The sequence below is a fragment of the Pristiophorus japonicus genome, chromosome 9 (assembly GCF_044704955.1).
Source record: "Pristiophorus japonicus isolate sPriJap1 chromosome 9, sPriJap1.hap1, whole genome shotgun sequence".
NCBI lineage: Eukaryota > Metazoa > Chordata > Chondrichthyes > Pristiophoridae > Pristiophorus > Pristiophorus japonicus.
Genome location: NC_091985.1, coordinates 161,385,455 through 161,401,600, shown reverse-complemented (window position 1 = coordinate 161,401,600; position 16,146 = coordinate 161,385,455). Strand labels below are relative to the sequence as shown.

The 16,146-nt window shown below is 45.3% G+C and overlaps 1 protein-coding gene across 3 annotated transcripts; it reads right to left on the bottom strand.

The window, feature by feature from the left end:
* Window positions 1–491: 491 nt before the first annotated feature.
* gtf2h5 (general transcription factor IIH, polypeptide 5) lies at window positions 492–15,889 on the bottom strand. Of its 3 annotated transcripts, none has more exons than XM_070888838.1 (3): window positions 15,806–15,889; window positions 7,552–7,665; window positions 492–1,062 (listed from the first exon to the last, which is right to left on the bottom strand). In XM_070888838.1, the coding sequence occupies exons 2-3, from the start codon at window positions 7,584–7,586 to the stop codon at window positions 882–884; spliced, it is 216 nt and encodes a 71-aa protein (XP_070744939.1). In that variant the 5' UTR covers window positions 7,587–7,665; window positions 15,806–15,889; the 3' UTR covers window positions 492–881. The 3 variants fall into 3 exon arrangements, with proteins under 3 accessions (XP_070744939.1, XP_070744940.1, XP_070744938.1); XM_070888839.1 differs by lacking the exon at window positions 15,806–15,889 and adding an exon at window positions 13,148–13,227; XM_070888837.1 differs by lacking the exon at window positions 492–1,062 and adding an exon at window positions 13,473–13,730 and having other exon boundaries at window positions 7,582–7,665; window positions 15,806–15,881.
* Window positions 15,890–16,146: the final 257 nt, after the last annotated feature.

Genomic DNA, 16,146 nt, shown 5'->3' with positions numbered 1-16,146 from the left:
TACGTGCGAGGTTGCAGCCTCTCTTCCATTATTTGAAGGGGCTGCTCCTCAAATTCTGGTTACTTCAGTCCCACACTCCTGATCTTTGGGCACCCTGTGCGGAGGGGAGCGGGTAGGTCCGAGGGCCTCCTCGTAGGACTGCTCCTGGGCAAGGCCAAGGGTGCCATCAGCCGCTACAGGCAGCGGGCGATCGAGGAGCGGTCGTTCAGCCCGACTGCCTGCCTCTCTACCGCGGTTACATCCGAGCCAGGGTGTCCCTGGAGATGGAGCACGTGGTGTTCACCGGTACGCTCGCGGCCTTCCGTGAGAAGTGAGCGCCGGAGGAACTGGAGTGCATCATCACCTCAGGCAAACAAATTTTGATTTGATTTAAGTTATTGCCAAAGTTAATTTGTTTATTGTGTCGGGTTTAGTGCCCCCTTCTTTAACCAGGGAGCACTTGTATAATTTGCGTTTTTGGTGCCCTCAAAAAAAACAAGGGAGCACTTGAATGAGTGTGACCCCCCTTTAATCAGAGGGCACTTGTTTATTGTCTTCAAAAAATAGTTGTAGCATCTGCAGTATTTTGCTTTTGTATTGTGTGACCTTTTCACTTTGCATTCCTACTTATATTCATATGTACACATCTCTGGATTCAATCTGGAGCAAAATGCACATCTAGAAACTCAAGGCAACTTTACATTTATGTTTTACTTGACATGGATATTGACAAAGGCTCATGTATGAAAACTATTTTTACATAACATAAATGTCTTGCATATCAGTTGCTCTGCTGTTGTCAATTTCTTTCCGCGCTCCTTGTACCAGCAGATTGTTGAAGTATTCATTAATTTCTGTGAAATGTATCAAGTTAGGAGTCCGTGCCATTTAAATCTCTTCTTTTACTTCTGCGTTAGTGGAAATGAGTTTTGGTCCATTAAGTCCCCAACTTTTTCTTGTAAGATATGCACCACCTCAGCCAGGACAAACAGATGAGTTTCATCCAGGTCCTGAATTATGAATTTTTTCCCCAAGGCATTTGTATCATCCAAGTACAGCAAGAATTGCTTCATGGCTGGGTCACTACAAAGACAAAAATTTTAAAAAGAAAGTGCATTCATATTAGTACGAGAATCAACTTACGGCGTGCTGCTCCATTCTAGTGAAACCAGCCACCTTTATTAAAGCAGAAAAAAACATACTGCAACCTTGGAACAAATATCATGACACTTCTCTGTAAATTATGCAAATTAGCCACACGAATGGCATGAATAAATATAGTATAAACTGGGTTCCTGTCAGAACAGAGGACAGTAATTCTCATTGGGTTATGAGCCATTATTCAAGGCTCTCCAACCAGGAGATACAGTGGCTGCCTCCTACAGCAAGGAATCCCACGTTTCCCAACTACACTGAGTGAAAGCCAAGATCAATTTAAAAATCAAGAATAGAGTATTAGCTTCATAATATTTCTCCGCCCTCAATCTTTCTGTTGTTGAAACAGTGAATGATAATTACCATGGGAATTGGTTTGCTCAACATGAGGGAACTGAGTTATTAGCAGAGATAGTTCAGTCACTTCAATGGTTCTGCCATTAAGGCTGTGTATATTAATTACCTTCCTCATACTACTGTGTTCAATATTTTAATCACAGGCTGCCGAGTTTTGGATCACCTCTAGTTTACATAGGGTAGAATCCGGGAAGCCAGCCAGGAGTGCATTGGAATAGTCAAGTCTAGAGGTAACAAAGGCATGGATGAGGGCTTCAGCAGCGGATGAGCTGAGGCAAGGGTGGAGACGGGTGATATTACGGAGGTGGAAATAGGCGGTCTTAGTTATGCTGCGGATATATGGTCGAAAGCTCATTTCAGGGTCAAATATGACACCAAGGTTGCGAACAGTCTGGTTCAGCCTCAGATAGAAGTTGGGGAGAGGGATGGCTAGGGAACGGAGTTTGAAGCGGGGACCGAAAACAATGGCTACGGTCTTCCCAATATTCAATTGGAAAAAATTTCTGCGCCACAGAACTGGATGCCAGACAAGCAGTCTGACAATTATAGAGACAGTGGAGGGGTCGAGAGAAGTGGTGGTGAGGTAGAGCTGGGTGCCGTCAGCGTACATGTGGAAACTGATGCTGTGTTTTCTGATGATGTCGCCAAGGGGCAGCATGTAGATGAGAAATAGGAGGAGCCAAGGATAGATTCTTGGGGAACCCCAGAGGTAACGATGCGGGAGCGGGAAGAGAAGCTGTTGCAGGTGATTCTCTGGCTACGATTAGATAGATAAGAATGGAAACAGGCGAGTGCAGTCCCACCCAGCTGGAGGTGTTGGAGGAGGATAGGAGTGGTCAATTGTGTCAAGGGATGCAGACAGGTCAAGAAGGACGAGGAGGGATAGTTTGCCTTTCTCAGTCACAAGGGATATCATTTGTGACTTTGATGAGAGCCATTTCGGTACTGTGGTAGGCGCGGAAACCGGATTGGAAGGATTCAAACATGGAGTTGCGGGAAATATGGAGCGGTAGTTTGCGAGGATAGAGAGGGGCCAAGAGCTATTTTTTTGAGGAGAGGGGTGATGACGGCAGATTTGAGGGAGGAGGGGACTGTACCCGAGGAGAGAGAACCGTTAACAATGTCGGCTAACATGGGAGCCAGAAAAGAAAGTTGCGTGGTCATCAGTTTGGAGGGAATAGAGTCGGGGGAGCAGGAAGTGGGTCTCATGGACAGGTGGAGCTCGGAAAGATCATGAGGGGAGATCGGAGAGAAACTGGAGAAAGATGCGAGGTGGGGCTGGAGCAGGGGGGATCCTTAGAGGAAGTTTGGCCCAGTGGGCTAGGGGAAGGAAGGGAAGAGGCAGAGGTGGCCAAACGGATGATCTCAATCTTAGGGACAAAGAAGTCCATGAGCTCCTCACATGAATTGCCGGAGGTGAGGGTGAAGACTGGAGAGAGGTGTTTAAAAAGCCGGTTTGCAGTGGAGAATAGAAGCCAGGGTTTATCTTTGCATTACAGAATGATTCTGGAATAATGAGCGATTTTGGCAACCAGAGCAGGACCCGATAATGCTTTATGTGGTTCAGCCAGATCTGGTGATGAATGGCTAAACCTGTTGTCCACCATATCCATTCAAGTCTGCGTCCCTTGGACTCAATGGAGCGATGAGGGTCTAACATCCCAATACAAAACGTTATTAGTGATCAATCAAAATGTTAAATAGTGTAAATTAAGAAAACCTGTCTCAAGTTCAATGATCATACTTTCGTTTTTCACAGAAGTTACATTTGAGACATTACTTAAGGTGCCACCTTTTTATTGTTCTGTAGATCAAAGATAAGTCCTAGTGAAAAAAGTTAGCCCGTCCATCTTATTCACTCAAAAAATTTAAGTCACTCCATCACATTGGCTCAGATTTTGCAGTAATAATAAACGGTGAGGCTATCAGCATTCACTGGAATTGCAGGGTAAATCGGACAGCAACTTCTGGCGTCCACATGCGCAGTTAAACACAGAAATCGGGAAGTTGCTGTCAGAGATATGCTGCTCCTCCACAGGATAAACCCGGCATTGAAATGGCTGTAACATTGCAAACAATAAAAATGGCTGAAAAAGTTAGGAGTGAGTGAGTTTTAAGTAATAATTACTGAACAACCTCTCTAGCCCTGAAAAATTAATTTTACAAGCGTGGAGTCACATTCTGAGAAGAAAATTACTGTTGTCGAGATTTAAAAAAAAATAAAAATAAGACTCTTCTCCAACACCTCTGTGGCTTAAATGTTTATCTTCTGTTTTGGTAACACAAACTAAACACAATGCTCAGTGTGATCCGAACCAAGACACTCTACAATTTTAGCACGACATGTTTTGAACTGATCTAACAATATACTTCAGTATTCTGTTTGCTTTATGCTGCCCCACAGTGATTTGATATGTCAAGTGACAAGATTATGATCCCCAGATCCCTTTCAGCTCTAGTTTTAATTGTTCCTAAACCATCCATTATATATGTACAATTGCGTACAGTTCTGGTCACCATAATACAGGAAAGATGTGATTGCACGAGAGAGGACACAGAGGAGAGTTACAAGAATGTTGTCAGGACTACGAGGAAAGATTGGATAGGCTTGTTTTCTTTGGAACAGTGGAGGCTGAAGGGAGGTGCACAAAATTATGAGGGTCTTATTTCCTATTACATGAAGGACCTATTTCCCTTAGCAGAGAAGTGAATAACCGGAGTCATAGATTTAAAATAATTGGTAGAAGGATTAGAAGGGAGTTGAGGGGGGAAAAATCATCCAGAGGGTGGTGGGGGTCTGGAATTCACTGCCTGAAAGTACCTTGCACTTGTCTGTACTGAAATGTATTATTTGCAGCAACAACAGAAGTATTCGAACTCTGTAACCTGATCTTATCATTTCAGGTGCACAGAATGGTGGGAGCTTACCATTTCAGGTATAATTTATTCAGAAGATTTCCCTTGCATAAGCAACAAATGGTTCTGTTTAGTTCCGTATTGGCTGATATTTTTTCAATTGGGGAAACTAAAGCAAAGAGACAAAGCTGATAATGAAGGTTGGAAAGAGTAAAAAGGAAGGCATGTTAAATCAGAAAGTAGTAATTAGGTAACAAGCTTGGATTTAAAATACCTGATGAGTATAGGAGGGAAGTAGTAAGAGGCTTAGCAGCTTTGAAAGTGGATAAATCCCCAGGCCCAAATGAAATGTATCCCAGGCTGTTGAGAAGCAAAAGAGGAAATAGCAGAGGATCTGACCATCATTTTCCAATCCTCTCTGGCTACAGGTGTGATGCCAGAGGACTGGAGACTGCTAATGTTGTACCTTTGTTTAAAAAGCGAGAAAGGGATAGAACGAGTAATTACAGGCCAGTCAGCTTAGCTTCAGTGATGGGAAAATTATTGGAAAAAATCATAAGGCACAGGATAAATCTTCATTTGGAAAGGTATGGATTAATCAAGGATAGTCAGCATGGATTTGTTAAGGGAAGATCATGTCTGATTAACTTGATTGAATTTTTCAAGGAGGTAACCAGGCGGGTCGATGAGAGCAGTGCGTATGATGTAATGTATATGGATTTTAGCAAAATTTTTGATAAGGTCCCACATGGCAGCCTGGTCAGAAAATTAAAAGCCCATGGGATCCTGGGCAAAATGGCAAGTTGGATCCAAAATTGCCGGAGGCAGGAAGCAAAGGGTAATAGTTGATGGGTGTTTTTGTGACTGGAAGGCTGTATCCAGTGTGGTTCCGCAGGGCTCAGTGCTAGGTCTCTTGCTTTTTGTGGTATATATCAATGATTTGGACTTGAATATTAGGAGTATGATTAAGAAGTTTGCAGATGACACTAAAATAGGCTGTATGGTTGATAATGAAGAAGAAAGCTGTAGACTGCAGGAAGATATCAATATACTGGTCAGGTTTGCAGAACAGTGACAAATGGAATTCAATCCGGAGAAATGTGGGGCAATGCATTTGGGGAGGGCTAACAAGGCAAGGGAATATACATTAAATGGTAGGGTACTGGAAAGTGTAGAGGAACAAAGGGACCTTGGAATACAGGTTCACAGATCCCTGAAGATAGCAGGCCAGGTAGATAAGGTGGTTAAGAAGCATATGGAATACTTGCCTTTATTAGTCGAGGCATGGAATACAAGAGCAAGGAGGTTATGCTTGAACTGTATAAAACACTAGTTAGGCCGCAGCTGGAGTACCGTGTGTAGTTCTGGTCACCACATTACAGGAAAGATGTGATTGCACTGGAAAGGGTGCAGAGATTTACCAGAATGTTGCCTGGACTGGAGAATTTTGGCTATGAGAAAAGATTGGATAGGCCGGGTCCTATTTTCTTTGGAACAGAGGAGGCTGAGGGCAGACCTGATTGAGGTGTATAAAATTATGAGGGGCCTGGATAGAGTGGATTGGAAGGACCTGTTTCCCTTGGCAGAGGGGTGAACAACCATGGGGCATAGATTTAAAGTAATTGGGGGGGAGCTTTAAAGGAGATATGTGGGGAAATTTCTTAACCCAGAGGGGGGTGGGGGTCTGGAACTCACTGCCTGAAAGGGTGGTAGAGGCAGAAACCCTCACCACATTTAAAAAATACTTGGATGTGCACTTAAAAGTGCTGTAGCCTACAATGCTACGGACCAAGAGCTGGAAAGTGGGATTAGGCTGGATAGCTCTTGGTTGGCCAGCGCGGACAAGATGGGCTGAAATGGCCTCCTTCCGTGCTGTAAATTTCTATGATTCTAGGAAAGACTGAAGAAGTTAAGGAAATCCACAGTTTTGAGATTCTGAGAAAGAATGAGCTCAGAGTAGGTGCCTGTGGGATATATCTTGATTTCACTACAATGTGAATATAGGAAGAAACAGGAATACTGTATGCTAGGGTATTTTCACCTTGAGAGGAACAAGGGAGGCATTGATCTTAGTAGCTTTGATTAAACTGAGATACAGTAAAAGAGAAAGAGGCACAAATGGTGGAGGTGAAAGAGGGGTTTCCCACCAAAACATATTTTTTTCTTGCATCCTAATGAGGAATACGAGATAAATAAGGACACAATATTCAAGTCTCGATGGACTTGGGCATGATAGAAAGTCAAGTGTTAATGGAAAATACATTTGGCATGAAAGGAAACGGAGCCTCTCGGAGATCATTTTAGCAAAGGTGGAAAAATGGATATTGAGAGGTTGGGGCAGATAGGGAGGCCAAGAATCTTCATTCAGGAAGGAAAGAAGATAGAATCATCAAAGGTTTAAAAAAATGAAAACTGCTCACTAGATTTTCCAACAATAAACTGTGGTTAAAGAATTGAAGAAATAAGAATGCCATTGAAGGATATGGAAAACATCAAAGATATGCAGCAATTGAGTGGCACTGCAAGAGAACTGGAGGTTGCGTGCACTAAGGACACTTAAACTGAAAAAAGTTGATGAATGCAAAGTGGAAACATAAGCAAAAGAAAACACAGAGTTGGATGATGAGTGGAAAAGGTCATTGATAGGGAAATTGAAGTGGGAGAGAGGACAGAGCGCTGGGATCCCCTATATTGAAAAAAGCCATTGCTGACGGCACAAATAGAGCGAATGAGGTGGAGAAGACAGTGCAGAGTTCTAGTTATACTGCTGCCTGTAAATGATTCCGGATAGAAGGAGCCAATGTGCTGGAATGTTTCCTCCAGTTTCCAGATATAAAACCAGGTTGTTGCAGCACCATTTGGAGAACTATTTGAATATCTAATAACCACTATCTTTGCTGAAACTTTACTTTAGGCCAAAAGTGCGATTGTGTCAATTCGTAGAAACACATTGCTCGGGTTGTGTTAGAGACCAAGAAAAGGAACACAAGATATTACCTTAACATGGGAAACTTTGAGAGCAAGAAAAGGTCTTTAGCCAAAAAAAACACCATTTGGGGAAAGATTAAAAATGGACTTGCATTACTTTGCACTATGTCAGGTGGAACAGTTATTCCCCGACATTATCCTGCAAGGGCAGGGCTAGTTGTTTATTCTTGACTATTGTGCAGCTTCTTTAGAAAATGGAAAAACGTGTTTACTTACCATTCAATGAGAACTCCTTTTAGGACATTAACCATCTTTAATGAAGCTCCAAGAGATGATTGTCAAGACTCCTGTTGATCGACAGACTGCACATGAATCTGCAAGTCTTTAGAGCTGAAGAACATCAGAAACAAAGTTTACAGACATTGTAAAACATAATTAATTCCCAATAGTGAATTTAAAAGACACACTTGTTAGATTTCTAATCACAGTATACACATACGAAAGGAATAGAAAAAGACCGTAGGCTCTCCATCAAGTCCTCTCCATTCAGACTCGGTACAATTACGTACACCATTTAGCCATCCCTTAAAAATGGAGTCTCCCTGGAAAGGCTAGCTATATATTTAGTGTATATCCTACACAGATTGTATATAGACTAATTGCACAATTTACTTCTCGTGTACTACCGTCAACTCATCACTTCAAATTGTCTTCACCACGAGTGCAAAATACCCTCAACATACTGTACAACCAAAGTTTAGGAGGCCAACAATACTGCTAAGTGCTTTTCATAGTTCAAGTGGATATAGTATGAAATTTTCATGTTTTATATAGATTTTTAAAATCCTACTGAAAGCACTCAGCATAATGAGACATTTCTCACATGCAGATTTGTTTCAGCAATAACCTGCGAGAATCTTGTTCATCTTATTCACAATCAACAGACAGTCAATGAGCCTGGCGCACGGGGTGGGGGGGGGTCTTCCTTGAGGGGTCTGGGGGAGTGCTCCTGGCCCACAGGGGCCTGGGGGAGTGCCCCTGGCCCACTGCTTGCTGTATTGAAGGGTAAAATGGTGGCTGCAGGGTGGGCGTGCTTTATGCAACAATCACAGTACAGTAGTGTAGTGGCTATATTATTGGACGAGTAAACCACTGGCCTGGACTGATAATCCAAAGAATACGAGTTCAAATCCCACCATGACAGTTTAAGAATTTGAATTCAGTTTAAATATAAAATCTGCAAATAAAAAGTTGCTATTAGTAAAAGTGTCCATGAAGCTGTTGGATTGTCGTAAACACCCAACTTATGTCTTGCAGGGAAGGAATCCTGCTGTCCTTACCCGGTCTGAACATACATGACTCTGGACCCACTTAAATGTGGTTGACTCTGAAGTGGCCTAAGCAAACCACTATCAAACCTTTTTAGGGCAACCAGAAACCAACATCGGGATGAGCAATAAATGCTGGCCTTGCCAGCAACACACATTCCAAGGATGAATATAAAAAACACATTTTCCCAGCTATAAGAACATAAGAAATAGGAACAGGAGTAGGCCATATGGCCCCTCGAGCCTGCTCCGCCATTTAATACAATCATGGCTGGCCTGATCATGGACTCAGCTCCACTTCCCTGCCCGCTCCCCATAACCCCTTATCGTTTAAGAAACTGTCTATTTCTGTGTTAAATGTATTCAATGACCCAGCTTCCACAGCTCTCTGAGGCTGCGAATTCCACAGATTTACAACCCTCTGAGAGAAGAAATTTCCCCTCATCTCAGTTTTAAATGGACGGCCATTTATTCTAAGATCATGCCCCCCAGTTCTAGTCTCCCCCATCAGTGGAAACATCCTCTCTGCATCCACCCTGTCAAGCCCCCTCATAATCTTATCTGTTTCGATAAGATCACCTCTCATTCTTCTGAATTCCAATGAGTAGAGGCCCAACCTACTCAATCTTTCCTCATCCCCGGAATCAACCTAGTGATTCTTCTCTGAACTGCCTCCAAAGCAAGTATATCCTTTCGTAAATATGGAGACCAAAACTTCACGTATTATTCCAGGTGTGGCCTCACCAATACCCTGTATAGCTGTAGCAAGACTTCCCTGCTTTTCTACTCCATCCCCTTTGCAATAAAGGCCAAGATACCATTGGCCTTCCTGATCACTTGCTGTATCTGCATACTATCCTTTTGCATTTCATGCACAAGTACCCCCAGGTCCTGCAGTACTGCGGCACTCTGCAATTTTTCTGTATTTAAGTAATAACTTGCTCTTCGATTTTTTCTGCCAAAGTGAATGTCCTCACACTTTCCAACATTATATTCCATCTGCCAAATTTTTTGCCCACTCACTTAGTCTGTCTATGTCCTTTTTCAGATTTTTTGTGTCCTCCTCACACATTGCTTTTCCTCCCATCTTTGTACCGGCAGCAAACTTGGCTACATTACACTCAGTCCCTTCTTCCAAGTCGTTAATATAGATTGTAAATAGTTGGGGTCCCAGCACTGATCCCTGCGACATCCCACTAGTTACTGGTTGCCAACCAGAGAATGACCCATTTATCCCGACTCTCTGTTTTCTGTTAGTTAGCCAATCCTCTATCCATGCTAATATATTACCCCCAACCCTGTGAACTTTTATTTTGTGCAGTATTGTCAAATGCCTTCTGGAAGTCCAAATACACATCCACTGGTTCCCCTTTATCCACCCTGTTCGTTACAGCCTCAAAGAACTCCAGCAAATTTGTCAAACATGACTTCCCCTTCATAAATCCATGCTGACTCTGCCTGACCGAATTTTGCTTTTCCAAATGTCCTGCTACTGCTTCTTTAATAATGGACTCCCCAACCACAGATGTTAGGCTAACTGGTCTATAGTTTCCTGCTTTTTGTCTGCCTCTTTTTTTTAAATAGTGGTGTTACATTTGCAGTTTTCCAATCTGCTGGGACCTCCAGGGAATTTTAGTAAATTACAACCAATACATCCACAATCCCTGCCGTTACTTCTCTTAAGATCCTAGGATGCAAGCCATCAGGTCCCATTATCTTACTGAATACCACCTCCTTAGTGACTGTGATTGTGTTAAGTTCCTCCCCCCCATAACCCATTGACTATCCACTGTCAGAATATTGCTAGTGTCCTCTACTGTAAAGACTGATACAAAATATTTGTTTAGAGTTTCTGCCATCTCCATGTCCCCCATTACTAATTCCCGGTCTCGTCCTCTAAGGGACCAACATTTACTTTAGCCACTCGTTTCCTTTTTATATACCTAGAGAAACTCTTGCTATCTGTTTTTATATTTCAAGTTAGTTTACTTTCATAGTCTATCTTCCCTTTCTTAATCATTTTTTTAGTTGTTCTTTGCTGGCTTTTAAAAGCTTTCCCAATCTTCTGTCCTCCCACTAGTTTTGGCCACTTTGTATGCCCTTGTTTTTAATTGGATTAGATAGCCACGGATGGCTATCTTTTCTCTTACACCCTTTCCTCCTCACTGGAGTATATTTTTCTTGAGAGTTGTGAAATATCTCCTTAAATGTACACCACTGTTCATCAACCATCCTACACTTTAATCTATTTTCCCAGTCCACTTTACCCAACTCTGCCTCATACCTTCATAGTCTCCTTTATTTAAGCTTAGTACGCTGGTTAGAGATCCAACTTTCTCACCCTCCATCTGAATTTGAAATTCAATCATACTATGATCACTCATTCTGAGGGGGATCCTTTACTAGGAGATTGTTTATTAATCCTGTCTCATTACACAGGACCAGATCTAAGATAGCCTGCCCCTGGTTGGTTCCGTTACATACTGCTCAAGGAACCCGTCCCTTACGCACTCTATGAACTCCTCCTCAAGGCTACCCTGACCAATTTGATTGGTCATCAATATGGAGGTTAAAACCACCCATGATTATTGCTGTTCCTTTTTTACAAGCCCCCACTATTTCCTGGTTTGTGCTCCAACCAACAGAGTTGCTACTGTTAGGGGGCCTATAGACTACCCCCACTAATGACTTTTTCCCTTTATTATTCCTTATCTCCACCCAAACTGTTTCAACATCCTGATCCTTTGAGCATATATCGTTTCTCACTATTGCAGCGATTCCATCCTTTATCAATAGTGCTACCCTACCTCCTTTTCCTTTCTGTCTGTCCTACCGGATTGTCCAGTACCGCTGAATATTTAATTCCCAGTCCTTGCAACCACGTCTCTGTAATGGCTATCAGATCATATCCATTTGTCTCAATTTGTGCCGTCAACTCATCTATTTTGTTATAAATGCTACTTGCATTTAGACAAAGTGCCTTTAAATTCGTTTTTTTGCCCTTTTTTCCTACTTGTTTCCTTTCTCCTTCAAACTCACTTCCTTTATTTTTGCTTTCTAATTCCAGCTTTACTCCCCTCCCTACTGAATCTATTTTCAAGTTCCCATCCCCCTGCCAAGCTAGTTTAAACCCTCCCCAACAGCACTCGCAACCCCCCCCCGCCCCCACGAGGATATTGGTCCCGGCTCTGTTGAGGTGCAACCTGTCCGGTTTGTACAGGTCCCACCTCCCCCAGAAGCGGTCCCAACGCCTCAGGAAACTAAAGCCCTCCCGCCTGCACCATCTCTCCAGCCACGTATTCATCTGTTCTATCCTCCTATTTCTGTACTCACTAGCTCGTGGCACTGGAATACAGACACAAATCGGAATGATTCTGGCTCCACTAAACACTAATATAGACGGCACAAAGGTCCCATAAAGATTTAGCATCAAACTCTGCAGCGGACACCATCTATAAAACAAACCTCGTATTTTCATAAAGGATATATAAATATAAGTTTACCTTCCTTTCCTGGTGAGCGGTATCAATTCAATTCTTCCCCTACTTCGGCACCCAAAACAAATACAGGTTGAACCTCCATTATCCGGAACCCTCAGGACCTGGCCTGTCCGGATAAGGGATTTTTTCGGACGAGGGGTGGTCACGTTAAATTGGATGGTACAGGTACTGAGCAAGGGGACATCGGGCCTGGCTGGCTGGCTTGGGGCTGGGAGTGCAGCAGAGAGATCATGGGGGCGGTGGATCGCAGGGTCAGGCCAGCGATTGCGGGAGTCGGCAGCGGGGAAGGTCTTCAATTTGTTCATGTCGGAGTTCTGCACATGTGCCACCCGGTGGCCGGGAATGGTTCCAGATATGGACTGGTTCCGGATAAGGGAGGTTCCAACCTGTATGGCCCAAAGGCTATTCTGATCCCAGCTCATTAAGAGCCCTTAATAAGCAGATTGAAGCAGTCAAGAGATTTCAGACTGCCACAACCCCTCCGCTATCCCTGTGTTATAACGTTGCTTGTCCAAGATCCAGTCCTGGACGAACAGAAACTTCCTCCAATTAAACATTGGGAAGTCTAAAGCCATTGTCTTCAGCCCCTGCCACAAACTCTGTTCTCAAGCCACTGATTCCATCCCCCATCCTGGCAACTGTCTCAGGCTGAACCAGGCTGTTTGCAACCTCGGGGTCATATTTAACCGAACTGAGCTTCCAACCACATATCCGCGCCATCACTAAAACCGCCTACTTCCACTTCTAATATCACCCATCTCTGCCACTACCTTAGCTGCTGCTGAAATCCCCAACCATGCTTACTTCCAGGCTCGACTAGTCCAATGCTCTCCTGGCCAGCAGCCTATAAACTTGAGCTCATCCAAATCTCTACTGCCCGTATCCCAACTCGCACCAAGTCCCATTCATCCATCACCCTTGTGCTCGTTGAACTACACTGGCTCCCAGTCCCCTAAAGCCTCGATTTTAAAATTCTCTTCCTAGTGTTGAAATCGTTTGATGGTCTCGCCCTTCCTATCACTGTACTTCCTCCAGCTCTACCACCTTGAGGACTCTGTGCTCCTCCAATTCTGGCCTCTTGTGCATTCCTGACTTCTTTCACCAGACCATTGGCGGCTGTGCCATCAGCTCTCTATAGAATCACAGAAACATAAAATGGTTACAGCACGGAAAAAGGCCATTCGGCCCGTGCCGACTCTCAGCTAGTCCCACTCCCCCGCCCCTTCCCGTAGCCCTGCAATTTTATTTTTCCTTCAGGTACTTATCCAACTCCCTTTTGAAAGATAAAATTGAGTCTGCCCCCACCACCCTTTCAGGCCATGCATTCCAGATCATAACCACTCGCTGTGTAAAAAAAGTTTTTTCTTACGTCATCTTTGGTTCTTTTATCAATCGCCTTAAATCTGTGTCCTCTGGTTCTCGACCCTTCTGCCAATGGGAACAGTTTCTCTCTCCTCTGTCCAGACCCCGCATGATTTTGAACACGATCAAATCTCCTCTCAATCTTCTCTGCCCCAAGGAGAACAAGCCCAGCTTCTCCAGTCTATCGACGTAACTGAAGTCCCTCATTCCTGGAATTATTCTCATAAATCTTTTCTGCACCTTCTCCAAGGCTTTCACATCCTTCCTAAAGTGTGGTTCCCAGAATTAGACACAATACTCCAGTTGGGGCCAAACCAGTGTTTTATACAGGTCCATCATCATTTCCATACTTGTTCTCGTAAGCCTTTTTAACTCCTTTCTCAACCTGCCCTGCCACCTTCAACGATTTATGCACACATACCCCCAGGTCTCTCTGTTCATACACACCCTTTTGGATTGTACCATTTAGTTTACATGTCCTCTCCTCATTTTTTCTACCAAATTGCATCACTTCACAATTTTATGCATTTAATTTCATCTGCCACATATCCGCCCATTTCACCAGCCTGTCTATGTCTTCCTGAAGTCTATCACTATCCTCCTCACTGTTCACGATACTTCCAAGTTTTGTGTCATCGCTAGGCCCCAAGCTCTGGAATTCCCTCCCTAAATCTCTCTACCGCTAATGCTTCTTAAAAGTCTAGCCCATTGTCTGATTGAACTCCTGTGAACCACCTTGGAACATTTTACAATGTATATGTCCTATATAAATGGAGGTTGCTGTAGTTCATTTTTGAATTCACCATTTTTTGTATCAGCACCTTTGCCAGTGGCCTGTTCTACAGGTTTAGCATCCTTTTACATAAAGGCTAAATTTATAATTGTCTTTAGTTAAATATGCCTGTATTTAGATTACTTATGTTTAAAAAATTCTTAGTACAGAGTTCATATGAACTAGTAATGTTCGGGATAGCATCAGCCAAGAGCCTTGCCTTCAGTCTGTCCACAGAATCAGACAACCAACGACAAAGTGGAATCTCAATTTAAACAATCTTGGCTGACAATCCAGTGCAGTACCAAAGGAGTGCTGCAATGCCAAAGGTGCCATCATTCAAACGAAACATTGAACTCTGTCTCCCTGTTCAAGTGGACATTTGCTGGATTTCCTCACCAACATTCCTCCCTCAACCAAGATCAGCAAAATAGGTTAACTGATCATTCATCCACCTGCTGTCTGTGGGAGCTTTCTGTGCACAAACTGGCTGCCACCTTTGCTCACAAAACAACAGTGACTGCACTTGAAAACAGGCATGTAGTGAAGCAGATCAGATTGCCCCAAGGATGAGAAGATGCTGCTCAGGCATCAGGTATATGGCAGGGGCTGCCCCACAGCGCCCCCGGGGTCAGACTGCACACAGCCCCCCCCCCCGGGGTCAGACTGTACACAGCTCCCTCCCCCCTCCCCTTCGTCAGACTGCACACAGCCCCCCCCCCCGGGGTCAGACTGCACACAGACCCCCTCCCCTCCCCTCCTCTCCGGGGTCAGACTGTACACAGCCTCCTCCCCCGACCCGGGGTCAGACTGTACACAGCCCCCTCCCTCCCCGGGGTCAGACTGTACACAGCCCCCGCCCCCTCCCCGGGGTCAGACTGTACACAGCCCCCGCCCCCTCCCCGGGGTCAGACTGTACACAGCCCCCGCCCACTCCCCGGGGTCAGACTGCACACAGCCCCCCCCCCCCGGGGTCAGACTGTACACAGCTCCCTCCCCCCTCCCCTTCGTCAGACTGCACACAGCCCCCCCCCGGGGTCAGACTGCACACAGACCCCCTCCTCTCCGGGGTCAGACTGTACATAGCCTCCTCCCCCGACCCGGGGTCAGACTGTACACAGCCCCCCCCCTCCCCGGGGTCAGACTGTACACAGCCCCCGCCCCCTCCCCGGGGTCAGACTGTACACAGCCCCCGCCCCCTCCCCGGGGTCAGACTGCACACAGCCCCCCCGGGGTCAGACTGTACACAGCTCCCTCCCCCCTCCCCTTCGTCAGACTGCACACAGCCCCCCCGGGGTCAGACTGCACACAGACCCCCTCCCCTCCTCTCCTCTCCTCTCCTCCCCGGGGTCAGACTGTACACAGCCCCCTCCCTCCCCGGGGTCAGACTGCACACAGCCCTCTCCTCTCCTCTCCTCTCCTCTCCTCTCTCCCCTCTCCCCTCTCCCCTCTCCCCGGGGTCAGACTGCCCACTGCCCACAGCCCTCTCCCCTCTCCCCTCTCCCCTCTCCCCTCTCCAGGCCGAGCCCCCCCACACACACACACACTCGGGGAGTTTCTGAACAAACCTCATCCAACGCAACCGCCATCACTCCATCCGGGCACTCGGCGGGACAACCAATCAGCATCAGCGACCGCCCAGTCCCATTGTTCGGCTGTCCCGAGCTCCCGGCACCAGCAGCCAATCAGCGTGAGGCGGGTTTCAGCGGGACACGCCCCCTGGTGTCCGGAACACGGACTGCAGCAAATCCGCCGTGTACCTCACTGGGTGTGTACACAAAATCCCCCCTCATTGCGTGTACGCAGAAAATCCCAACTCGCTGGGAGTGTACAGAAAATCCCCCTTCCCTGGCTGTGTACACAAAATCTCCCCTCACTGGGAGTGTACAGCAAATCCTTCCTCACTGGG

Bases quoted from the DNA above. Each gene is read 5' to 3' on its own strand.
- gtf2h5 (XM_070888837.1), bottom strand. The intron at 7,666-13,472 runs GTAAGAAAAAAC...GATGTTCTTCAG, and splicing joins ATAAAAGAACCAAAGATGAC to CTCTAAAGACTTGCAGATTC.